We start from the raw sequence: 26,641 nt of genomic DNA, 5'->3' as shown, positions 1-26,641 counted from the left end.
TGGGATTTACTAGTGCAGCACAGAACTACTGCTTATCATTTTAGGAGCCATATTCCATGACTAACTCTTACAGGGTTTATTTTCTTTTAAAATTCCCACTTCTTTAATATTTAGTTTTGCCAACCTTAACGGTTATTGAACACATATGCTATATCTCCCTGCTTCATGGTTCTCACAGATATGGGCAGCAAGTTGTGGATGTCCTCATCCAAGTCACTGATTAATCCTTTAAACAATATTCTTTGTTTAAATGTCTTCAACCTTTTATGCATTTAAAAACACAATACTTATCGACCTCATTTTATTATTAAATTCAAAGGAATTTTAAGGGCATTTCTTTGATGAACTGTTAAAATTAACATCTCCCCCAATCTATCCAAAATGTGTTAAGATGGATGCGATCTGTTTCTTGAGAATTTATTCTGGGTCTGGGAAATTCTGCCCCCCTCTTCTCAGTGCTCACTAGCCATGCTTCTCAGAATGCCTGCTAGACTTGTTTCCAGATGACCTCAAGTTCAAATTAGTTTATGATTAGAAGTTAATTTTTTTTTTCTTTTGAAAATCAGTACTGTATTTTCCTCTTACCACTCTTTCCCATCCAGGATTTGAAACAAACACGGATAGTACTTAGCGAATCTCATCTGTAAATCCTCTAAATAAACTGAGCTGTAAATCATTAAGAAAAAGAGCCTAGTGAGAACCATTTAGAATTACTTTCTATCTGTGGTTTCAAATCCCTCCACATGTAAATAAACCAAACCTGTTTCAGTATTTACCTCTGGGTTTCAGTTATTTTTATTTGCTATGTCTTTTAACACAGAGAATTTATTAGTTTCATAATCACCCTTGACAACATCACTTCTGTTTTTTACTTACCCCTTGAATGGATGCTATCTGATTATTTTACCTTTCAAATATAAAGGATTTTTAGTTTTACTGTTGATGCGTGCACATTTTTTAAAACATACATGTGGTACTGCTCCAACATCCCTGCTAAGCGCTTTGCTGATTTTAACAATCAAGTATGTGATTCCACTGCTGTAAGCCAAGGTTAAACTTGATTCCACCAAATTTGTCTAAGTGTTCCTTCTCTGTATTAAAGCTTCAAGTTCACTCATTGTCTATCCAATGATATACAGCTACCTGAAGCCATTAAAATCTTGCAGAAATTTATTCTCAATTTTTTTCTTCTTATGAATTACTAGCATATGAGGATAAAGTACGTGAAGAGGCAAAATAAGTGTGTATCACTAACTTGAAAATTCTGCAACAGGTGTCACCTTAGCTTTAACACAGTCTTCTCCTCAAAGATATAAATTTAGAATCTCTGGGAGTAATTAATTGGGTGCATCTGCGAGATGAACACCTATTACAGAGTTGGACACAGGGGTAGCATTCAAACGATACCCTTTAATAGAAACAAAAACGGAGAAACACAAAAGAGAATACATGAACATGTGAGGCTAATTTTAAGGTAAATGCAATTTGTACATAGAGTTCTTTAATTTGACTAAAAAAGGAAAATGAAGATGTCTTATCTGTCATATGCTTCATACTATATTATGTAATATATTGGTTCGATTTTCTTTTATAAAATCATGTCATTCTAATAAACATAACTTCACATAATATAAAAGTAGAAAAACTTGGACTTCTGAAACCTTCAATGTGATTGAAGTACATAAAATAGGATAGCAGCAAAAGATAGAAATTAAACTCTCCATAATTTTGAGGACCCCCTGTTAGCAATGCTTCTAATTAACTTTTAAAGTTGTGATTTCTTTTGAAGTAAAAAAAAAAAAATGCTAAAGTGCAGGAGTCTTCTTTGATACTGAGTTTTAGCAAAGGTAATTAAAAAAAAATTCTGGTTTAATTCAATACAATAATTTTAATGTGTAATTTACTTCTCTAAAGGTGAAATGGAAAACAACTTATTCTAACAGCATCATAAGAGAATGGTCACTAGTCTGACAAAATTCTGCCTCTAAGGAACTTGGTGAATATTCTCGGACTATGAAAGCCAATTTTGCATATTACAAACACTGACTTTTATAAATAACAGATATTTATAAGTGCTAATAGTGCAAGTTTAATTTGGTTAAAAAAACAGGCATTTCCCATATTAAACAGATAATTAAACAATTTGGGTGTGAAAATACGTAAGAACGATGTTTCTGGCCTCAGTAATTTTTAAGTGTTAGTCTCACAAGAAACTGAAGTGTAGTAATTACTTATGTTCAATAGATGGCGACCTTTACATTGTAGTTAGAAAACCAGTATTTGCATAAACAGTATAATAAACCAGCAGAAAATAAAAGATCAATTACAAATATTCTACCTTTTGGAAGAGACAAAAACTACTTGATCGTATACCCATTTTTTGACCCATGGTATTTTTTAGTTGGAAAACATTATTTTGTGGGAATGTATCTTGGTGTTCTATATTTTGGGGCAAGTCCAATCGCTAATTCTTACACCATGAAAATACGAGCAAATACCAGACTAGGAAATAATTCTTGCTTTGTCTGCATAGCTTACGAAGAGTAGCAGCTTTAAGTAATACACTCAACTAACATGTTTTAATAAGGGTATGTCACAAAAGACCAGTATGTTTGTGAAACACAGCAATAATGAAGACACAGAATGGGTCAGCAAACTGTTTCTTCATTAATCGATTTTGTGTGGGTCAGTGAATACCAACAAGCAAAGTTTTTTTTTTAAACTTACAAAACAGTATGTTCAGAAATATGTAATTTATGCTTCCTAAATTTTCAATGAATATACAAAAGCAATAGGTTTCTCCTCAAGAAGTAACTTTATTCTTCCAGTGTTAAAATCCAATTCTAATGGCCTTCAGTCAAAATGTGGACATTATTTGGTGCTAGAGGATAGCCTATAAGAAGATGGTTTCCTCCTCAATGTAACTGTTTCAGTTTGTGTATTGTAACTGGCAACCTGACTTTGAATTTTTTTTTTACTAAAGAGAGAAGCAGTCACTCCTCTCCTAAAGAGAATTTGAATTCTTTGACAATAGGTGAAGCCATTTCATACCACATAATTCTTAACCATTTATATGGTTTGGCTCTCTGTCTCCACACAAATCACATGTGCAATTGTAATCCCCACGTATTGAGAGAGAGACCTGGCAGGAGATGACTGCATCATTGGGGTGGTTTTCCCATGCTGTTCTCATGACAGTGAGTTTGTTCGCACAAGTTCTTGTAATTTAAAAGTGTGTGGCACCTCCCCCTTCTCTCTCTCTCTCTCTCACTCTCTCTCTCTCTCTCTCTCTCTCTCTCTCCTGCTCCGCCACTGGGAAGATGTACCAGCTTCTCCTTCACCTTCCACCATGATTGTAAGTTTCCTGAGGCCTCCCACCCATGATTCCTGTAAGTATACAGAACTGTGAGTCAATTAAACCTCTTTTCTTCATAAATAATCCAGTCTCGGGTAGTTCTTTATAGCAGTATGAGAACAAATACAACCGTAACAAATATGTGAAAAATCAGAACCCATCATTCTTTAAGCAAGGGAGACAAAGACTGATCAAAATATGTTTTAATCATTATTTTAGATATCCTTTTACTAAAATAAAATGCTACTTTGTAGCATTAAAAATTTTAAACTACATAGATTGATATTACTATTACAATAGTAGTAAATGAGAACATGGTGAGATCAAGAAAAACATTCTTTAACTGAAATTACACTTTGACAATATTTTTCAGCATAAACATGAGTGTGTGTGTGTGTAACATAATTATCTTTGAATAAAATTTTCTATGGGCTTCCATAATTCTCTATTCTGGTAGGCCACATATTATTAATAACATTCTATTATTAATATATTATTGATAAGACGGCTCTTGCCTCTTTTAAATCAATGTTGTAGTTTAGATTCTTAAATTTAAACATTTCCTTATTAATGATAAAAATTTTCTCTACTAGTATTTCTATTCAGAGCACTAACTAAGCATCTCATATGCCTATTTCTAAAATAGTTATTCTCTCCTCATGGGAATCACCATGCTCTTCATGTTGAAACACACCAAAAACACAAAGGAAGACATTAAAAAACAAATGTTCACTTAATGAAAAAAAAAAGTCTTTTACAACTAATTAACAAACAAAATATCAAGATAAAAGTGTCAACTTTTGGCAATTAGATTACTCCAACAAAGTACAATTCCCCTTTCAAGTGACTTAGGTATGGTTTCACTTTACTTTCAACACAGGTATTAATGTTTTGCTATTTTAATGTCTTGATATTTAAGTTGAACTTATATTGCATTAGACATTGTGTGTTCCATACTGTAAACAATTTCCCTAAAATTCAACTATTAGAGAATTGGAGAAATATGCCATTAGTAACTCTTAGTACCAAACGTGGTGGGATACTAAAATTCTTGTATTTAAAGAGCTTATATTCTAGTTGAGGAAAGAGAACATGGAGACAGGTACCTGTCATCCAAAGGAAAAAAGAAAGCACCATAAGAGAGATGACAACAATACTTCCAAATTGGGTCCAAGTCAATGATTCTACTTAAGAATAACTTTTTCTTAAATGATAATCTATCAAAATGAGGATTAGTATACAAAGACAGTTGGTGTATATTATGGACCAAACTGTATTCCTCCAGTATTCATATGTGGAAGCCCTAACTCCCAATATGACCATTTGGAGATAGGTCCTTTAAAGAGGTAATTAAGGTTAAATGAGGTCATAAGGGTGGGATCCTAACCCAATAGAAATGATGTCCTCATGAGAAGAAGAGAACCCAGAGCTTTCACTCTTTCTCTGTGCTCCCACAGAAAAAAAGCCACATGAGGAGACACAGTGAGACAGTAGCCACCTATAACCATGAGGAAAGGCCTCAACAGAAACCAACCCCGCTGGCACCTTGACCTAGAATTTATGGTCTCCAGAACTATGAGATAATAAGTTTCTACTGCTGGCCAGGCATGATGGCTCAAGCCTGTAATCACTTTGGGAGGCTGAGGCAGGTGGATTATCTGAGGTCATGAGTTTGAGACCAGCCTGGCCAACATGGAGAAATCTCGTCTCTACTAAAAATACAAAAAAAAAAAAAAATTAGCCGGGCATTGTGGCAGTTACCTGTAATCCCAGCTATTCAGAAGGCTGAGGTAAGAGAATTGCTTAAACCTGCAAGTCAGAGGGTGCAGTGAGCCGAGATTGCACCATTGCTTTCCAGCCTGGGTGACAGAGCAGGACTCCATCTCACAAAAAAAAAATTAAAGTTTCTACTGTCCCAACCAACCGGTCTGTGTATCTTGTTGTGGCAGCCTAAGGTGACTGACAGTGTATTTCTAATTGAAGAAGTAGTTTACCAGAGATGAATTTGATCATCTTAACAACCACCTTCAAGAAGAGTCATTTCATTGAATAGCTAGTCCTTTACTTACACAGCTACAGTTGCATCCAGGAAGAAATACCATGTCTATTAGAATGCCTTTTCCTTCCAATTTATACTATTACACTAAGACTCTTGTCTTTAAAGAGCTAAACTTTAATCAGAAACTTAAGACATGTAGATATATATCCATAAGACAAAGTAGAAAAGCAAGTGCCAAAAGAAAGGTAAAAAATTACATAGCATTTAAGTTCAGAGGTGAGAAGATTATTTCCACTGTGTGGTGTGGCAGTGGAGAGGGTGCTCTGTAGGTGAGAATGCATGATTATGGGAAGGAATAAGAAAATCTAGGCCGGGCGCAGTGGCTCAAGCTTGTAATCCCAGCACTTTGGGAGGCCGAGGCGGGTGGATCACGAGGTCGAGAGATCGAGACCATCCTGGTCAACATGGTGAAACCCCGTATCTACTAAAAATGCAAAAAATTAGCTGGGCATGGTGGCACGTGCCTGTAATCCCAGCTACTCAGGAGGCTGAGGCAGGAGAATTGCCTGAACCCAGGAGGCAGAGGTTGCGGTGAGCCGAGATCGTGCCATTGCACTCCAGCCTGGGTAACAAGAGCGAAACTCCATCTCAAAAAAAAAAAAAAGAAAAAGAAAAAAAGAAAAAAAAAAGAAAATCTAGGCCAGATGTGGTAGCTCACGTCTTCAATTCCAGGACTTTGGGAGGCTGAGGCAGGCAGTGAGCCATGATGGTGCCACTGTACTCTAGCCTGGGTGACAAAGAAAGACTCTGTCTCAAAAATAAAATAAAATAAAATAAAATAAAATAAAATAAAATAAAATCAAATCAAATCAAATCTTGGAAAAGGGAACATTTATACTCAATCCAGTCATTCTCAGTAGCATATATCTGGAATACTGGGCTGGATGATTCTTTCATTTGTAGGATTCTTCACTGCATTACAAGACATTTAGTATCTTTAGCTGCCAGTAGCATCTTCCTTCCTTTTAATATCTGTACATTACCCTACACATTTCCAAAGGCTACTCAGTAACAGAATCTCCCCAGGAGAGAACTAGAGGTAAACTTTAAAGGATGTGAATAAAACAGCAGATGTGTTCAAACAAAATTTATTAAGTGATGTATTAAATGGCTAATATGTAAGATTCCAAAATGCTATATATGGAAGACTATAACATGCGATATCATAATATTTTAAGTGCTGCTTTCCTGTTTGTAAGTGTTGCTTACATTTACTTGGTAAATCCTAATTCCCCATTTTGAAGCTTCTCATTTCATTGCTTCATTCCCATCTCTCTGATTATATTTGATTTCTAAATTCATCTGCTTGCTCATTACTCTCAGGCTGCCTGTGATGAAGTCAACAAATAAACATCCTTTACTTGAGGCAAAAAAAAAAAAAAAAAAGAAAGAAAGGAAAAGAAAATGCATGTTTCTCTTGATTTCCACATACCTTTCGGGCTTCTCTTAATTGATCTTTTACTTTGAAGACTTCTAAATGCTGTGTTTCTGATCTGGGTTGAAGATTTAAGGAGAAAAGATGAGAAGTGACCAAGACAAAGAAAATGATGAGAAGACAAATAAGAGACCCTGTGCAACTGAGGTCTAAATTGGGATCTAAAAAATTACGATTCTTTTGCAGATCAGGTTCTCCAGAAAGCAGAGCTTAGCATGTAGGATGCTTATTAATAAATGTCTCGTCGGGCGCGGTGGCTCAAGCCTGTAATCCCAGCACTTTGGGAGGCCGAGGCGGGTGGATCACGAGGTCGAGAGATGGAGACCATCCTGGTCAACATGGTGAAACCCCGTCTCTACTAAAAATACAAAAAATTAGCTGGGCATGGTGGCTCGTGCCTGTAATCCCAGCTACTCAGGAGGCTGAGGCAGGAGAATCGCCTGAACCCAGGAGGCGGAGGTTGCGGTGAGCCGAGATCGCGCCATTGCACTCCAGCCTGGGTAACAAGAGCGAGACTCCGTCTCAAAAAAAAAAAAAAAAAAAAAAAATGTCTCTAGGATCAACAACTGTGAAGTGGAAAGGACAGGAAAGGAAGCAGGAGTGGGCAGGAGAGGTAGAGTTGCCAAAACAAGACTTAGGACAGCCTCAGCTGACTCCACAGCAGCTCCTGAGCTAGAATGGTCCCCTCCAAGTTGGGCTTAATTGGGCTGAAATGACCAGGTTTTTGACTTCCCTCTCCTCCCAATCAATCTGTTCACTGAATGTGGGCAGCCCCACCAAGCCTAGGGCCTTGAAGAGGGGCTGTCTGCAGCTGAGATGATTTGTGAAGGGGCTGGCACATGAGGGCTGTCTGCCCACCACACTCTCAGCAGCAGGGTATCAAGTCTTCCACGAAGTGGTATCTGAGTGGGCAGCACAGTGTCCACCACAGATTCTAGCTCCATATTTTAAAGAAGTGGAAATAGGAAATGCTATGATCTCTATTGAAAAGAATGTGCAAGGAAATATTTATTTGGTTTAAGGAATTTTCTGGAATGGGGTAAACAAAAGGAAAGTCCAGATAATTCTAGCTAAGATTTTACAGAGAAGCCTAAATCATTGATTCATCACTATTATGAAGAGCATCATATGTCAAGTTTTTTTTGTGTGTGTCTTGTTTTGTTTTGTTTTGTTTTTTGTAGAAAGTGATTTATTTAGAGACAGAGAGAGAAACCGGAAGAGAGGGAATAAAATAGCTAACTCTCACACTGAGTGAGAGAATCCAGAAAGATGGAATCCAGGAAAGGAAAGCAGCTTCTACACTGAGTGGAAGGGAATAGAGAGAGATGGAGTTTAGGAGGGGAAGACAGGCTTCCACCGGAGAGTGCGGAAGGGGCATATGTCAAGTTTTATACATCAAAGTGTTTTCATATTTTCTGAATGGCTTTATGTATGCTCTACAGGATATTCTGTTTGTGTTCCCTACATACATATTACTAACATAAATTTATGCTTCTCTTTTCTAGGTCTTCATTGGGTCTCAACAGGAAAAATATTAAATTGTTAATAATCAGGACTGGTACCAACTAGGTGAGCACACTTCATTTAGCAGCCTGACTAACCTCCCCGCTTCTTCACTTTCTAATTCTATTTGGAAGCAATTAGATATGATATAATCGTTGCCTATTTAAAATGCTATGGATAGTAATGAGCATGCAAGTGTTTTGTCCACGTACACAGGAATTCTGTTTCTCTACCACACTTCCCTGCCTAGCCGGGACTCCGCCACACTGACCTTTCTGTTCTGTGTTCTTGCCATGCTCCTTTCCACATGTCTCCCCACCCTCAAATTATCACATGGCTGACTCCTTTTCCTCTCCCAGCTGCTGGCACTAAGGTCGTTCTCCTCAGAGGTCCACATAATCTAAAGTAATCCTTCCTTGACTAAGCCAAATTTATTTTATATTAACTTACTATCTTGGTAACACAATTAGCTCAGATCATCTTGCTTATACATTTATCTGTTATTCACTACTGTATCCCTAACACATTGATTAGTGCCTGGCATTTACATATTCAGTAATTATTCATTTGAAAGAATGAATGCCGGCAATGAGTAAATATTTACAATTTATATGATTTTAAATACACGTCAGAAACACAATAATAACAAAATTATGTATCTGGAGGGAAAAGCAATTCATTCTATAGTTTTGAAAAATTTTGAAAAAAAGAAGGAACTGCTACTCTGTGACCTACTACCACAATTTTTATTAAACAAGCTCTAAGATGTCTATATATCTGAGCCTTCCTAAAGAGCATAGAAATGCATCAAAGAATGCTTCTGTTTCCACGAAAAAAAAGTAAGTTCTGAGGTAACAAAAATACACTGGACCATAGTGAGACACTGTCTTCTGAATGATAAAACACTGTAAGAAAAGAATGCTGAAGCCAGGTACAGTGGCTCATGCCTGTAATCCCAGCACTTTGGAAGGCCAAGGCAGACAGATAACTGGAGGTCAGGAGTTCGAGACCAGCCTGGCCAACATTGTGAAACCCTGTATTTTTCATTAAAAAATATGAAAATTAGCTGGGCATGGTGGTGCATGCCTGTAATCCCAGCTACTCAGGAGGCTGAGGCAGAAGAAGTGCTTGAACCTGGGAGATGAAGGTTGCAGTTAGGCGCTATTGCGCCATTGCACCCTAGCCTGGGTGACAGAGCAATGTTCTGTCTCAAAAAAAAAACAAACAAAAAAAAAACAAGAAAGAAAGAAAGAAAGAAAGAAAGAAAGAAAGAAAGAAAGAAAGAAAGAAATGTTGAAAACATTCTTGAGAGCAACCTCCCAATTTCACCTTAAAAACAAGCCTACAGCGGGTGCTGAACAATGAGAACACATGGACACAGGGAGGGGAGCTTCACAAACTGGGGTCTGTTGTGGGGGAATAGGGTAGGGAGGTTGGGGAGGGATAACACGGGAAGAAATGCAGATGTAGGTGACAGGGGGATGGAGGCAGCAAACCACATTGCCAGGTAGGTACCTATGCAACAATCCTGCATGTTCTGCACATGTACCCCAGAACATAAAGTGTAAATATATAAATACATATATATATATATATATATATATATATATATATACATACATACATAAACAACAAGCTTATAATGAAGAAAGTCTGTATAGGAGAGACAAACAAAAGCAAGTCATAAATTAGGTCACCAGATTTACAATAATATTTTTGCAAGAAGCTTTTATAATTTTTGGCTAGCTTTTAAGCTAAGAATATAAGATGTCCCAGGAGATTCATTGATCTCAGGAATTCATCTTCTGACAGGGTCAAATGGAATGTCCTGTATGATCCTGGCTGAATATTTATCCTCATACTCAAGTGCAGATCATTCTAAGTCTATGCTTTCAATGAAACACTAAATACTTCATTTTTAATTAAGCAAGGTATTAAATTTTTATTTTAACTACACCTGTTTTAAGTTGTAACTCTATACATGTTGCCTTGTCTGTATTAGGGAAAATTTTTTCTATTTCCCTAAAATTCTTTTGCGTCATTCTTTCTATCAACTCTGCGGTTATTCTAGAAATTGGATTCTTGGTGGAAAATACCATGTTTACTCTACCACACCATTTAATTTTATGAGGCTTTAAATTCTATCATCTTTCAGACATCATCTTTTGGGATCCAGAAAGAATTACTGGGTATAGGAAGGCCTGGTCTAAGAAAGTAGATTTTCTTACAGAGGCCAGAGACATAGTTATAACTGGAACTGATGTCAGAATCATAAAATCCAAGCAGGCAGGACCTCTGGCTTAATATCTGAAGAAGAACTGATACAATGAAAGATGTCTTATATGTCATGAAGTATGCTAGAAATGAGCATAGATAAATCCTAGAATTATTTTAAAATGCATTTGATAGGCCAAATTTTAGCAATTACTATCTAAGATTAATGCTAGTTTCTCCAAATTATCAGGAAGTTGTACTAGACTATTATGTCACTAAAGTGAAAGAATACCTCGAAAAATAAAAATAGACCCTTGAACGCAGGCAAGGTCCTTCAGCAGTATTTTCACATAAATAATAATTCTATGTTGTGTAATAGTCAACTGATCTTATATGTTACTCACATAGGATACTAAATATTGTAATAATTCGGGGGGAAATAATCAAACGTGATCATTTGCCATGTTTTATACTCATATTTTAGTAACTTCACAAAATTAAAAATGTTTTCCAAATGAAATGTCAGAGAATTATTTATTTTACCCAGTTATATTGTAACAAGTCCTGGATGGCACTGTGTCTAGCCTCAAGGAAACAGAACAAGTACAAAGCCAAGTTAAAGGCAACTTTATTACAATACTTTTCAAAACTTCAAAATGCATTTATTACTAAATTTAGCTCTAACATATAATACACTATATTACAAGGCAGAAAGCATTTCTGGTCATATTATTTAGCTTCCATGTATTGCCCAAAACACAGCTTCCTAGGAATAGCAGCAATGCACAGTAATTTATATCACTAAGTAAAGTATTTCTCTGATGTCTCATAATGATTCATATTGCAATTTATTTTATGTTCTTCTGATAAAAAAGCAAAGCTATCTTTTCTATATCTTATTAGTTAATACGTAGAAATTGTCTATACTCTAAAAACATCCACTAGCTTAGAGATATTTCCTTTGATAGGAAATAGGATTTGCAAATCCAACCAAACCAAAGAACACTGTGTTTCTCCATTGCAAATAGGGATAAAATTCTCTTCTTTCCTTTTTTAGGAGTCAAATCTGGACTTCCTCCTCTTCATACAGCCATCCTTAATAGTACCTACTTTAAAAGATACCTAAATCTACAATGCACTCTTCTTTAATAAGGTCTTCTCTGTTTATTCTTGCCTCCTTATATTTACTTACTTAGAATAATTTATAATCGACTTTCAACATTACATAATGATGAACTTACAAAGTAAACTTGGGAAAGGTTAATAATAACATAAAGGAGATATTTTCCAAATTAGACAAGGACATTATTTGCCCATTATCCTCTGCTTCAATCAATCAACTAACCAAATTCAACTTATGAAAATAATTCATTTTCCAAGGTTACCACCCTAATAACAAGAAAAACAGATATAAATCCACTGAATAGATCTAGTCCCTTAATTTTCTTTTTTTTTTTTTGGTTTTACACTTGTGAGCTACCAACTAGCACAAAACATGTTCATCTTCCTTTTCTCACAACAATAGGAAATTGTTAGAAAAGTATAGAAAAAGTTCTATTTTTTCACAAGGCAAATTTAATACAGATTTTGCTATGAAGTTGAAAAAAATGTAAATGAAAAGGTATGTGCTGGCTACTTGGGGGGCAAGGCTCATAAATCACTGTACGTTAAGAGCACGTGCTGAAACTTCATGGTGCCAGTCACGTAATTTTGTGTATTTGGGACTAAAGACGTGAAGGGGTATCTTTTCCCTGTGGAAATAAGAAAGAGAGTGATAGAAGGGTCATAAGAGAAGGAAAAAGGTTCTAGGCTAATTCCATCATGCAGAAAACATGCCTTATATAAGCTTAATTTCACGGAGCTGTTTTATTAAGTGGCAAAGATTTTAAGGGTAGAGCGTTTTTAGAAATAGAGAAATTAATCCATAGATCCCTCCTGGAAATATACATTTTTACACTCTTAAAGTGTAATAAATAAAGTGACTGCAAGACAACACATGAGCTCATTCACAGACATGTATTGTTAGCAAAGCACTACGAAATACACCATTCTGCCCACTTCTTATTTCAATACTAAGGAAAACAAGCCTTAAAATCCAGATAACATCTACTACTTTAAAATCCGCAAGTTGTACGTTTAGGTCACACAAAAGGCACCAAAGTTAAATGCTTAGCTTCTAGTTGCAAAGACAAAATGCCATACCATTACACTTGACAATGTGAGAAACCAAATTGAGATCATTCATGAAAGGAAAACATTCAATTGACAAAAAGATGGAGAACTTACTTTGCCTTCTTTGTATTATCGGTTTCAGATTCTTTCACTGAAATATAACAAGCAATATCCAACATTAGTTTGTTTTGTTTAACTTCAAAATCACTTACGTAATTGCCTGCACCAATCAATATCAAATGTTCAAGTTTCATGGAGCCACTAAAGCGAATTCCATAATAGCCTGTTATTGGCTATAAACCATAGTTAGTACAAATACTATTATTTCTATACTTTTCAATGTTACTCTCCTGGGCTGGTGCCTTGTTTACTTATTTATTTATTTATTTTTGAGACAGAGTCCCTCTGTTTGTTGCCCAGGCTGAAGTGCAGTTGCATGATCTCAGCTCACTGCAACCTCTGCCTCCCAGGTTCAAGTAATTCTTCTGCTTCAACCTCCTGAGTAGCTGGGATTATAGGTGCCCACCACCATGGCTGGCTAATTTTTGCATTTTTAGTAGAGACAGGGTTTCACCATGTGTCGAACTCATGACCTCAGGTGATCCACCCACGTCGGCCTCCCAAAGTGCTGGGATTAGGGGAGTGAGTCACCGCTCCTGGCTTGGGGTCTTTTTTATATTACCCATACTATGTACAGCACATCGTAAAAGCAAACGGTCTTAGGGTTGTTTTCTGACAACTACCAATCAGTCTAAGTATTACTCTCTGTGGCAAAAACAAAACAAAACAAAACAAAAAACACATTCATCCATTAGGATACAGAGAAGTTCACTCACAATGTTCAGTCCCAGTGATCTGGGCAAGGATTCGGAAAGAGCGAGACTGAGTTGTTCCAGTCCTTGGACGCCAGTCTTCAGTATCCTCAATCAGTCTCTTCTTGCTGGCATCACTGTGAGTGGGTATATGATAAAACTCTGTATTGCGCTCCACAATGTGTTTTCTTGGTGGGCTAGGGTTAAGAAGAAAACAAAAAGAATTAAAAATCGTAAAATTATATTAAAAGGATAAAATATCTTCTACTGAATTATTTATAATTTCTGTTTAATCTTCAATGTTCCTTTTATATAAACAGTTTGCTCTGCAAGTATATTTTGGCCTCAATTGTTTAAAAGATCTGTCTAAAATAGACTAGGTTTTAAAAATTATAAGTTAAACACTGCACTTACAATGTTAATATAAAATAATGCTATAAAAATGTATTCAACAGAAAGATTACCGTTTAGGTGGAATTTTCCTTTAAATTGGCAGAGGAAGGCAGCAGAAGAAAAGATTTCCAACATGAAGAAAAAGGAAAGGAAAATGATAAGAAAAAAAAAAGAAGACAACTAGAAAATGAAAGTCCACAGAGTCAAAATCAAACTTGAAATTATTTGTATCATTCATTGTATGCCATAAAAAACACAGATGTGGACTATATTCACAACCACTGTTAATATCAGTATACTGCTAGAATATACTGGCTTTCATGAAATTAAATGATCGAATCTTCACTAGGTCCAGGAAACACCTATGGTTTAGCAGAGGCTAAATGAGCAATTCCAAACACAATTTTGGAACGGGTCCAAACTATTATTTTCTATAGTTTTCTCATTCATATGTACAGGTATTCCTTATTCTAAAGAAAGCTTTGTGTGGGATCAACATAATGAAAAGGAGGTATGGCATATTAGCAACTACTGAAATATATATTAAAAGATCAGAATTTAAAGCTTGACTCTAAGACTCTTTAGAAAGTCAGTCTCTTGAATATCACATACAAGATAGTGCTTTTCTGAGGATTAAATATGTGAAAAAGATGTGTAAACTACAGAGTTTATGAACTTTGAGTTTGCTACGAACATATTTTCTTTTAACAGGACATAAATACAAAGGAATTTGCAATACATATTTCTGTATAATATATTGAACATAATGACTAGTCTCCACTTCTTCCCCCTCAAAATAGGGCAAATGCAAATTTTTGGAGGCTATGAGTTTAATTTCCAAAGAGAAAAAGAAGCATGAGTCTGGATTAGCAGACTACTGGCACAAGATCTGAGTACAGAAAGTGTTATAAAAGTGGTCGGATGTGAGTGGTAACACCTGCTAGTTTCACCTCCCTGTTAAAAAATCACAGTGCTATCTGTAGGCCAAATGACTGTTACCATTTAATAGTTACGCAACCAAAACCGTGTCAGCACACTGGAAAAGTTTCTCCCCAGTGAGGAACATGATAGAATTAAAGTTAGTAACACTGGCTTAAAGTCAGATTTAGTATGTACTTTATGCAAGTCATTTCTCTATGCTCAACTTATTTCCTCATTTGAGAAATAAGACTTGCATCTTAAAGGGTGATTTAAGAACAAATAAGATAGAATAAGTATGTAAAGTGCTTTCCTCCATATATAACATGCAGTAATGATCATGATAATGTATTATTTTATGATTACTAGAAAATCAACTGCAATACATGTTCTAACACTATGAATAATCTGCATATATGAAATAATAAAATCAATATTTATGCACAAAATAGTAAAAACTACTGTAACTTATGGTAATATGGTAATACCATATGATTCCATAATTAAAATATCTAAAACACCTTCCATTAATATTGAACAAAACCTGATTATTTTTAAAATGAACAAAATGTTTTAAAATTAGGAAATAAGTATAGATTTCTTAATAAACACTCTGTCTCTGGCAGACATAAAATAGACAACTCTTTATCTTATGCATGTACTTGAAAAATTTTACATCCAGCTACTAAACTTACTACAGTTTTAAATTTCTCTGCAAATATTGAGTGTAGTTTACTCTTAAAGGATGACAATTTCAAATGTAAAACTATTTTATCCTCTATAAAAAGTTTGGTCTCTAAAAACAAAACAACAGTATCAAGCTAAGATAGGGAGAATAATACAACGACATCACCTAAGCAGCATTTTTAGCTATCACACATTTGTAAAAAGATAAGAAGTTTCTAAACATTTACTAGTGCTTTCTGGTTCTGAAACTCTAGAGTGTGATGACTATAATGAATGAAAAGAAAAATTTCAATAACTTTATTTTTTAAAATGCATTTGGGTTAGAATGTAAACTTTACTCTCAAGAGCAAATAATTTATTTCAAAATATAGACATTGAAATATTAGTAATAATAAATTAAAGGAAAGCCCAAACTACTGTTCTAACTCCATTATACACTCTCCATACTACTCATATATCCCAATGATTACCACTGATGCATACAAAATTCTCTAGCATAAAAAAAAAAAATGCTTCTTATGCTCTTTAACATTTTTGAGAATTTTTGTAATGAGAAGATCCTAACAAAATATGCTGGTATTATTAAATTGAAAGAAGGAAAGTTATAGAGACAATTACAAAGTAAACCATTGGTTAAGTACTTACACAGTGCCAGGGTTACTGAGGGAAAATGATATACACACAAAAAAAGATGTGATAAAGTAGAGAAGACATTGATGTTCCCCGGAAGATGAACAACAGACAAAGAAGGGGAAAAAAAGAAGAAAAAGAAAAGAAAATGAAATAAAATTCAAAACAATGATTTTCAGTGAAGGTGTTACACAAACATCATGCTTCAAAATAATCATATAAACATAGACAAAAAAATGAACAAATGTTAGTTAAAATTCTACTACATTGTTACAATCAAGACAACAGTTTTGTTCCCCACCCCACAAAACAATGAAAACTATTTTATGTAACAATGCCAATTCAAGTATCAAGTGACCACTATTTTTAAATGTACAAGGTTTTATAAAAATCATTTAAACAGGAATCCAAATTCTTATTATGTTCTTAACAAAGGACGGAAAGCAATCATATATAAAATGTAGAAATGGATCATTTTAGAATCACTTTTAAAATCAGAAGAAACAGAAAAATCTCTCAGTCTCACATAACAGAAGTATGTATTAATAGCAAGTATATTTTCTCACATGAATTATCCTGAATCATATGTTATTTTAAAAAATATGTCATTTGAAAAATTTATTGTTTCTTAGTAGTGATTATGATGAAAAATGTAGGAAGCACAGTGGATCATGAATAATAAGCTATCACTCAATTTTCTTACTCCCCCCGTCCCTCATTACTACCATCCTCATTCACAACCAAGTTCCAGTAAGTGATTTGTGGGAATTCCATAGTTCTGTATTATCGGTGACATAATTATTGCCCAGAAGGCATGTCTGATAAGACATGGTAAAGGAACTAAGTTAGTAACACCTGAAGAGAGGGAGAACTTCAAAACATAATTCATTCATATAGCCTATTAAGTGCAGAATCGTTAACAACACAGTCAAATTACACTGGGGATAGAAAAGACTAAACTGTATAGTTCCCTAAAGAACACACTATAGTATTCTTCAATTCTAAATGACATTTAGTCAGAGTAAGTTACAATTCATTACAAACATAGTAAGAAAAACTGCCTGCCAGTTTTAATGTTAAAACTGGTCAGTGTTGCTATATTTCCACATGTCAAAATGGGTTTCATAAACTGAACAGAGGGCTGAGTTACAATGAGTGAGGCTGAGATGCAGGATTAAGTTGGTCTCAATAGTTTGCTTGTATTTACTCTTCCGTAGCCACAAGACACAGCATTCTCTCTTCTGCCTTGTTATTTTAAGTAGCAGGGAATTCATTTTGCAAAATAACCTCATCTTGAACAGATGAGAGTAGATGTATATTTAAACATTTTAAAGTCTAGGAAAAGTTTTTCATATTAATATGAAGTTAATGGGGTGGTCAAATGTTCAATGGTGTGGTGAGGGGCAGCAACTGGAGGGTTGACTGATTTTAACCTAAAGGTGACAATCTGAATATGTCAAACAAAGATTTTTACATATTTTAGAAAATGTGCGTAAATGGAATAGTTCATCATATACAGCAGTGGCAAATGTGCTAACATGCAGCCAGGTGATCTGGCTTTTCATTCTGGCTGTGCTGCCCACTTTCCCCCATGCCCTGGGCAAGCTGCAACCTACAGAAGCCTCATTTTCCTCAACAGTGAAATCAATGACATTTTCTCTGTCTTTCAGACTTCCTCTAAGGATTTATGTTTAACATATTTGAAGGCATTTTGAAAACTAAACAAATACAGGTTTACTGTTGGAACAGATTCCCCAACTGCTCAAAAAAAAAGTGGGGAGGAGTATCTAACCCAATTGTAGTACATGCACATCAATTGATTCATATAACCTCAATTCAATTCTATAATCATTAAGTATAAATACTAGTTCAAAGTCACAGAAATAAGTCAAAGTCACAAGCAGATGACACAGGGAAAGGCACATCAAAATTTGGCTACAGAAGAGCTAGGATCAAATATTAGCTCTATTACTTTTTTTTTTTTTTTTTTTTTTTGAGGCGGAGTTTCGCTCTTGTTACCCAGGCTGGAGTGCAATGGCGCGATCTCGGCTCACCGCAACCTCCGCCTCCTGGGTTCAGGCAATTCTCCTGCCTCAGCCTCCTGAGTAGCTGGGATTACAGGCACGTGCCACCATGCCCAGCTAATTTTTAGTATTTTTAGTAGAGACGGGGTTTCACCATGTTGACCAGGCTGGTCTCGATCTCTTGACCTTGTGATCCACCCGCCTCGGCCTCCCAAAGTGCTGGGATTACAGGCTTGAGCCACCGCGCCCGGCCTAGCTCTATTACTTTTAAGATGTGTGACTTGAAAAAGGTATGTAATCTTTTGGCATCAGAGTTTAAAGAATCAAATCACATAATGCATTTAAAAACACCTAAAAGAATGTATGATAATACCTAACAGATTAATGAATCTTAACCTTGAATTAAAAAAAAAAATTCTATCTAACTTAAATGCTTATTGTTCCCAATCCCATTTTTTCCCTTTACAAGTCAAACATTTTTTACACTAGAATCTAGTAACTAGCCTAAGTCTCTGTGCAAAAGAATTTAAATGGACAAAAAAATTAAATAGGGTTTGGGGATGTTTACATTGGTGTGCAATATTCATATATATATATATACACACACACACACACATATATATATACTGTAAAACTGTTCAATTGGTGACATCACAGCCACATTAGAATGAAGTTGCTCTGATAATTCAGAAGTTAATTATCTTGGATGTGTCCCAAGATAGATATTTCATATTTCCAATTCTACATTATAGGGTGATGCTAAAGAAATTTTAGTACACATTCAGAATAACCATAAGTTAATTAATAAAAATTATTTTAGGTTTTTATCTAATGTGATTTTTATGTATTTTTAAAGCTAGTAATCATTAGCCAGTGTTGCATCAATACCAATGGAACACAAAAGTGAGGTATGAAAGTTATACCGTATTGATTCCCAACATCTACAAAAACAGTGACATTTAATAAGTTGATAATTACCTCTCTTAACACATTTCAAAGATGTGTGGACTTTCTATTACCACTGACACACACAATGTACATATAGAGGTCTGAACCTGCCAGCAACATTGAATTAAAACTCTCTGGAAAAATCACACAGGTTCTTAAGAGACTTCACCATTGGCTTTTGACATTAATTTGGACATCAACTCAGTTTTCCGTATGTTATTCACTAGTGGTATAAATGTTTATGCTTTCTCTTCTATCTTTGTGTTCTACCAGTCTTGACTGATATAAATTACATTCTCCCAAGCACTGCTTCTTTTACATTGATATATAGCAAACCGTATATGTTTTATAACTTATGTTAAACACTGCTATTTATTACTATAAAGCAATTCACCACAACATAGCAAAGCAAACCAAACTTACTGAAAACACTAAATGTGGTTATTCTAAATTATAGCTCTTTTGCAAAATTTAGCTTAATTTTGCAAAAATCAGGCATTCATGCTGTTTACTCATATATAAATCACCATATTTCCTCTCCAGTAATGCGGATACTAACTTTGTCACTTGTGTTTTCTGCAAAGAGAAAAGTATTTTAAAATATTACTACCACATCATTATATTTTCAGTCTTCCTGGGTTCTTCAAAATACAACACAGGAGCTGTTAGAAGAAATTTCAGTCCAACAACATTAAAAATCTTAAAAGATACTAAAAGACTTACCTCTTGAAAGCAGTGGCACATTATAATGCAAGGATATATGGAAAGGGAAAAGGTAAATCACTTAAACTATGTGATGCAAAACAAGTCCCATTTTACTCTTAGTAGAGTAAGGAGAGTAGTTAACGAAAACTGCCAGCCATGACCAATAATTTGTACATACAGAAGAAAGAGTTATTTTCTTAACATGCCTTAATCCTTACTCATAAGAAGGAACAGAAATGCTGACACTATTATTTTAAAATATTCTAAAAATATCAACAATATGTACAGATTTCATGCTATTAGGATGAATAGCTAATTATTTCTTAGCAATGATGCTTCGCATCTGTTTACGCCTTATGTTTATCAGTCCTATACAAATTTGTGTAAAATATCAAACTAGTCAGCTACCTTAAATCATTAAAAACTAATAGTCCTCCTGGTGCTTTGAGAAAAAAGACAAGTTAAGCATTTAACTTTACATCCTTCTGAACTCTTAAATTTTTGGTCATTGACATGTATTATTTTTAAAATTAAAAAGTAACTAATATAAATATAAAGTAACAACTCTCAACTTTAAAAGAGTTTTGTTGCAGATATTTTTGCAACATTATAAAAGTCTGGAAAATATAATACTAACAAGTTTGACACTCATTCCTAAAGAAGTTTGACAGCTCATGCAAAAAATGCATCCATTAATAGCACAAAACACCTACTCTTCAAAATGACACGTCACTGACTAGTAAAGCGTGTAATTTATTTTTTTTCCTATAATGTAAACATAGCGAGAGAAAGGGCACTGCCAATGTGTCTCAGAGTTTCACAACAATATACTTTATTTTTAGAGTAATCAAGTTTTTACTGTCCTAACATCTGGACAACATTTGAAATCAAGCTATTTTTGTATACACCCAATTTGCAAGTGCAATGCAGTTACTTGCCTGATAATGATGTAAAATATGTAATAATCTCTTTTCTCCTGAATTTTGCACACTGCTGGACAGCAGGCATATGCTTAATAAACACTGTCAACTGATTAAGAAGCCATCATAAAGGCTCTATAACACTGCCTAGTTTCAGTTTTAAAATAGTAAGCTTTAAATCATTTCAAGTTTTATCACCAAATTTGTGCTTATAAAGCACAAAACTTAAGCTTGGTATTTTCAGATGTTTTAAATGCAATACTTTTCCATAACCTCAGTTTGCCTTTACCTCTACAAATTTCCATTTTAAGAAGACTTTTTTATGAGATTTCAGTAAGTGCTAGTAGAAGAGATTTTAGTTAAGACATGTCCTTCAATGGATATTTTTCTACTGAACCTGGAATTTAATAAACATAGTAAACTTCTGTTTTAGTCTTCTGTGTGGCTTGTATTTGACAGGCAGCATTTTTCTTTGCAAGGTATCTACTCTGATTACTCGAAAAGCTATTGTCTTAAAACAAACATACCAAAAAAAAAAAGTTAACACCCAAACACTCCTGAACATTCCATACTGCTTCACTTCCTCACACAAAAGAAAAAATAACATCTTCTTCAAAGGATACTGGTTTTCTCTCTCTCTCTCTCTCTTTCTCTCTCTCTCTCTCTCTCTCTCTCTCTCTCTCTCTCTCTCTCTCTCCTCTGTCTCTCTCTCTGCCCAGGAGCTATTCTTCCAGAACTCCTGCTCTCCCTCTCAGCAGCAGCCTGGAGTTTTGCCACCTTCTCTTTCAAAGCCCCAAAGTTGCCATGGCAGCAGTGCTACAGAAAGCACAGCCTCTTCATTACAGGAATTAACATTAGGAAGGGATTATCTCATAGAACGGACCTATCCACACAATTATTTTAATTATACTTTCCTGGGAACTGACATTGGTGAAAACCATCAGGCGTGCAGATTATTTCCCTTTGTTTTCCTTTTAAGGTACATTTTTGTCACAATAAATCTGATCAAGGTAATTTTACATAAATGACTGCCTTAAAGTATTGTCCCTGAATTCCAAAAGGAATAAAATGACCATCAATAATTGAAGGTTGCTGAAAAATAGATGTGCAAACTTATAACTATGTGTGGTTTAAATAAGTTAATAACGTCAATCATTTTTTAAAAAAAAAACATACCCCCAAAAGGGGAGAAAGATAAGGAACAGATTTTTTAAATGTTCTCCTAACATTAAATGTTTAGTGTCCAATGGTTTAAACTTACCCATTTTAGAAAAATCTTTACAATGAAAATATTTTATAATTTGCCAGTGATGCTTTCTAAGCATGCCTTGTTGTTTCACTACTGTTTGATTTTAAATAATAAATTCTAACTTAAACTTATCTGAAAGAAATGTTGTTAGCTCTCTGCTCAAAGTTAATGCGTCATATATAGACACTGAGCCAAAAGTGGACTGGTTTTCTTAAGGCTACTTCCTAGAAAAAAAACTACTTTCAAATTCTTCATTTCCCCTCTCCTTATGATGAGCTGCATAAGGTGACAACAACTGTAATCAACGTTTGAACTTCTGGTGGCCAATAAAAGGATGAAAAATTGAGGAAGAAAGATTCAAGATTTGCCTTGCATTATAAGTGCCAGCTGCTCAATGCTGTGACAGGACTTGCAGAAAACAAGTTACAGAGATATTACATGGTTCAGAACATGTCAAAATGCACAAGTACGTTCTGAGTAAGTGATCATTGCTTTGTACAAAGTGCCCTATGTATACAAAGGCCATATGTTAATGAAGCAAATAATACTTCATCTCCCTTCCTTCAAAGATAAGCTGGTTTGAGGGGAGAGGAATATAGTCTGTTTCCTGGAAATTACCTGAAAGAAGAGTTTTGGTAAGAGCAGAAAGCACCCTTAGCCACCTACCCATTTTGTTGTTTACTGTCACCCTGGGATCCTCTTCTCTGTCCCTCTGCTAGCTCCTGAGAAGTCTCGGAACACACGCTGGTGACTGTGGGCTGCCGTGGGACATTAACTGCAGTTTTACCAGCACTCAGTGCAGATGGAGACTGGTCAGCACTAAGATTGGCATTAGCATGCAGTCCAGATGCAGCGAACGGGGGAGGAGTGACGGCAGCAGCCATGGGTGGAGGGGAAGCATGTGATGAAGTGGTCGAATGGGCTGGGGTGAAGGCAGACGATGGTGATGGGATGGATGTGACTTTTGGTGAAGACACAGAACCAAAAGGCCGTGGTGCCTTATTGTAGGCCATGTTGGTTGTGGAAGTGATTTTGGACACAGCAGGAGATGTAATGGGCACAGGTTTAACTACTTCTTTAGGTTCTCCCTATGTAAAATAAAAATAAAAATACACAAAAACACACCAAACACATGCAAAATATATTTCACTGAAAAGAACACAAAGCTGATTTTTTGAGACAAACACAATCAGGTTAGCAGCTCAAACAACACACTTCCAGGTAAAAACGATGGGCTGATAAAGCATAACATGCATGCTAACTTGTCCCAACATGCATAACACAGATGCTTTCACTAAGCATAATTTTTTTAAATAAAAAGGAAAGTAGTTTCAGAATATTTAGGAAATAAAGCAAGAAAACTATCAAAAAGCCTAAAGCCCTTTATCAGTGTCAACTTAGGCATATTCTAAAGAAAAAAATTTTAAATACCCTACAATAAACAAAACATTGCTAACTTTTATTAACAATGTTCTGTTTATTGTAGGGTATTTAAAAATTAACTTTATTGAGGTCTTTTTTTTCTATTTTCAACTATCTAAAGCCCATCTTTCCATCTTTCAAAGCCCATAGTTCTATTTTTCAAACATGTTTAATTTCTCTCCAGAGTAGAATTATTTGTTTCATGCAGAAGGAGCAGCACATGATTTCTAATTCTTTAATTTAAAACAAGAACAACAACAAAAAAATAAGGAATAAGATCATTTTCAACTAACTCAGAAATGTGCAAACTCTAACAATCTTAAATAATTAAAAAAAAAACTTTAAAAAGCAAGCAAATGAACAAAACAAAATCCTTTCTTTCCTGTAATCTACTTCTATTTCTCTCTGAATATTTTAAGATATGATTTAGAGACAGAATAAAATTCTTTCCCTTTTCCAAAATAAATATTTAATAGTTACATGAAGAAAAAAAGATCTTCAATATTTCCTCACTGTCGGCAGCCAAAGAAAAAATAACTAGTAAGAAAGGTCAATTCCTCCTAAAATTACCAGAATTTGTATTTGCAAATCCTTATTCCAAAGCATATTTAAAGTTAAACAAAATCAGACTAAGCTTCTACAACATTCAAGAATAAATCCCAGGAGGGGGGATATCTCAGAAATAGAGCATTAGACTGCAGATCAAGAATAAATCCCTACTCCACCTACCAGAGCAAAAGAAAAGCAATCAAATTTTTGAAAAATCATACAATGGTGGTTCTATTATGTTTAATTAAAAAAATAGGTAATCTCAATTCTTTTTTTTTTTTTTTTTTTTTTTTTTTTTTTTTTTTGAGACAGTCTCCCTCTGTCACCAAGGCTGGAGTGCAGTGGTATGGCGTCAGCTCATTGCAACCTCCACCTCCCAGGTTCAAGAGATTCTCACACCTCAGCCTCCTGAGTAGCTGAAATTACAGGTACACGCCACCATACCCAGCTAATTTTTGTATTTTAATGGTGATGGAGTTTCACCATGTTGGCCAGGCTGGTCTCGAACTCCTGACCTCAGATGATCTGCCTGCCTCGGCCTCCCAAAGTGCTGGGATTACAGGCATGAGCCACTGTGTGTGGCCTCAATTCATCTTATAGAAAGAAGAAAACTAACTGAGAAAAATAAGTACCTTAATGCCCACACAAATCAATACAGGTTGAGTATCCCTTGTTTAGACAGCTTGGGACCAGAAGCTTTCAGATTTCATACATTCTCAGATTTTTGAATCTTTGTAGAATGCAGGAGTAACCCTAATCTATGAATCCAAAATCCGAAGTGTTCCAATGGCCATTTGGGCATGGCAGTGCTCAGAAAGTTTGGGATTTTGGAGCATTTTGGATTTTCTAATTAGGGATGCTCAACCTGTATAATGAGTTCAATAAAAGGGCACAAATAAAATTAGAGAGAGAATAAATCAGATATATATGAATAATGGTTTGAAATATTTTGAAGCATAAACCAGTTATATATGAATAACGGTCTGAAATATTTTGAAGACATATATGAGAGAAAAGGGATACTTGCCAATAATAGAATATTCTGAAATGTAATTAAGCACTTATTAATAAAATGTTATTAAAGACTTATTGTGTTATTAATTTTCAGCAACCATTTATTCTCTTAAGAAAATATATGAATATGGATAAAGATTGGCACATCAAAAGTGAATAGAAATATAAAAAATCTGACATAAGTTATTGTAACATATGGGTTTAGAAATAATGTTTTAGAACATGTATAATTACAAATGGTATGTGCTGATCTCCATTTTCCTCCTCATCTCTTAGGGAAAAGAACAAGGAAAATTGTACTGAGACTATGAATTAAATGAATGTCAGTATGATCTGAGACAGAAATGGAGATTACAGTAGCTCAGCAGGGACAATCAAATGATACCCTGGATGCTGGCTTAGAAACACACCTTTTGAACAGGAACTGGCTCAGACTTGGGTGTAGCAGATGCTCTGAGGAAGAAAAGAAAGAAAAAAAAATGAATTTTTATAAGCTTGCAGACTTCTTAATGGAATTTTTGCTATTATAAGCATTAATACACTGCATCATTAGAATTTATAGTTTTATAATTCATAGTTTTATTGTTCACAATCTTCCAATATATTAATGTAAATCAAATGTGCAAGGTTCAACATTCTTACACACTAAGTATTCAACAGCAGTATCTGGTTCTCTACAAATTCATCTGAGGAATGATAAACATCAATCCTGTTTGTGACTGCACCCATGTTTAATAGTTAAGGCTATCGCCCACCTAAAAGGGTGAAGTCCAACAAACATGACCTTCTGATCTCTGAGTGGCTCCTCAACCATCTAATCTGACTCCAATCTCCAATAGTATCTGTCTTGTCTCCTAACATCCATGAACAACATCCATAGGATACCGGGTCTCTTGTGAAGATGCTGAATATATTCTGGTTGAACTGGGTCAATAAATGGATATTTATTTTGTATTCCTATTCTTAAGTGTTTATGCAAGTTAATATATATGTTTTGCTAAAAATAAACTGTAAGTTCTTCTTTTAGGCTATAATTTCAGTAAAGGCAATAACCATGTCCCATTTGTGTCTGTATCTCAGCACAGTGTCTGGCATGTAACAGGTCATCAGTAATGAGTGTGGAAAAAAGAGTGAAAAAAGACAAAAATCCATGTACATAACTTAATTATTTCCAAATTCAAATTAATTTTTATTTTAAATATATGCTTCTTGTACTATGTTATTATTGTGCCTTTGGTTAGCATGGGCTCAACAGTAAAAATAATTGGTTTGGAGCAATTATCTCATATAATCTTAACCATAATCCAAGTAAAAACTATTGTCATCCTAATTTTCAGAGAAGAAACTTCAAAAGAAGTGTAGGTAAATTGTTTAAAATGGAGCTGAGGCCTATATTTGTTAAATATAATAATATACTGGTTGTATTCAAGGAGATTAACTAAATGATTGGGAAAGCCTCTAATGTTTTAAAGCCTATTTATTTAGTGTTAAGGTATATGTTATGTTTAATATGCCAGAAGCAATTTGATTTCTCTCTTATCACACCAGCTGGAGGGTAACACAGCAAGCACAGAATTTAAGAAATACTAAGCATAGCAGGTAAATACTAAGTGATAATTTTAAGCTATAAAC

The 26,641-nt window shown here is 34.9% G+C and overlaps 1 protein-coding gene across 15 annotated transcripts in view; it reads right to left on the bottom strand.

Moving 5' to 3' along the window:
* The window catches only part of PDLIM5 (PDZ and LIM domain 5), a 217,532-nt gene that overhangs the window by 74,352 nt on the left and 116,539 nt on the right, over positions 1-26,641 (bottom strand). For 4 of the 15 annotated variants that reach the window (XM_074396453.1, XM_074396458.1, XM_074396454.1 and 1 more), the window contains 6 exons: positions 25,420-25,462; positions 22,691-23,112; positions 16,194-16,208; positions 14,015-14,032; positions 13,575-13,747; positions 12,853-12,889 (listed from right to left, as the gene is read on the bottom strand). In XM_074396453.1, coding sequence (XP_074252554.1) covers positions 12,853-12,889; positions 13,575-13,747; positions 14,015-14,032; positions 16,194-16,208; positions 22,691-23,112; positions 25,420-25,462 — 708 coding nt within the window. Of the gene's footprint in view, positions 1-11,177; positions 12,318-12,852; positions 12,890-13,574; positions 13,748-14,014; positions 14,033-16,193; positions 16,209-19,709; positions 19,727-22,690; positions 23,113-25,419; positions 25,463-26,641 lie in introns of those variants that run through there. The other 11 variants (XM_074396460.1, XM_010340140.3, XM_074396456.1 and 8 more) reach the window with 9 other exon arrangements.

This window comes from Saimiri boliviensis, chromosome 3, assembly GCF_048565385.1.
Source record: "Saimiri boliviensis isolate mSaiBol1 chromosome 3, mSaiBol1.pri, whole genome shotgun sequence".
NCBI lineage: Eukaryota > Metazoa > Chordata > Mammalia > Primates > Cebidae > Saimiri > Saimiri boliviensis.
The sequence above is the reverse complement of the archived record's forward strand: the minus strand, read 5'-3'. Positions and strand labels throughout refer to the sequence as shown.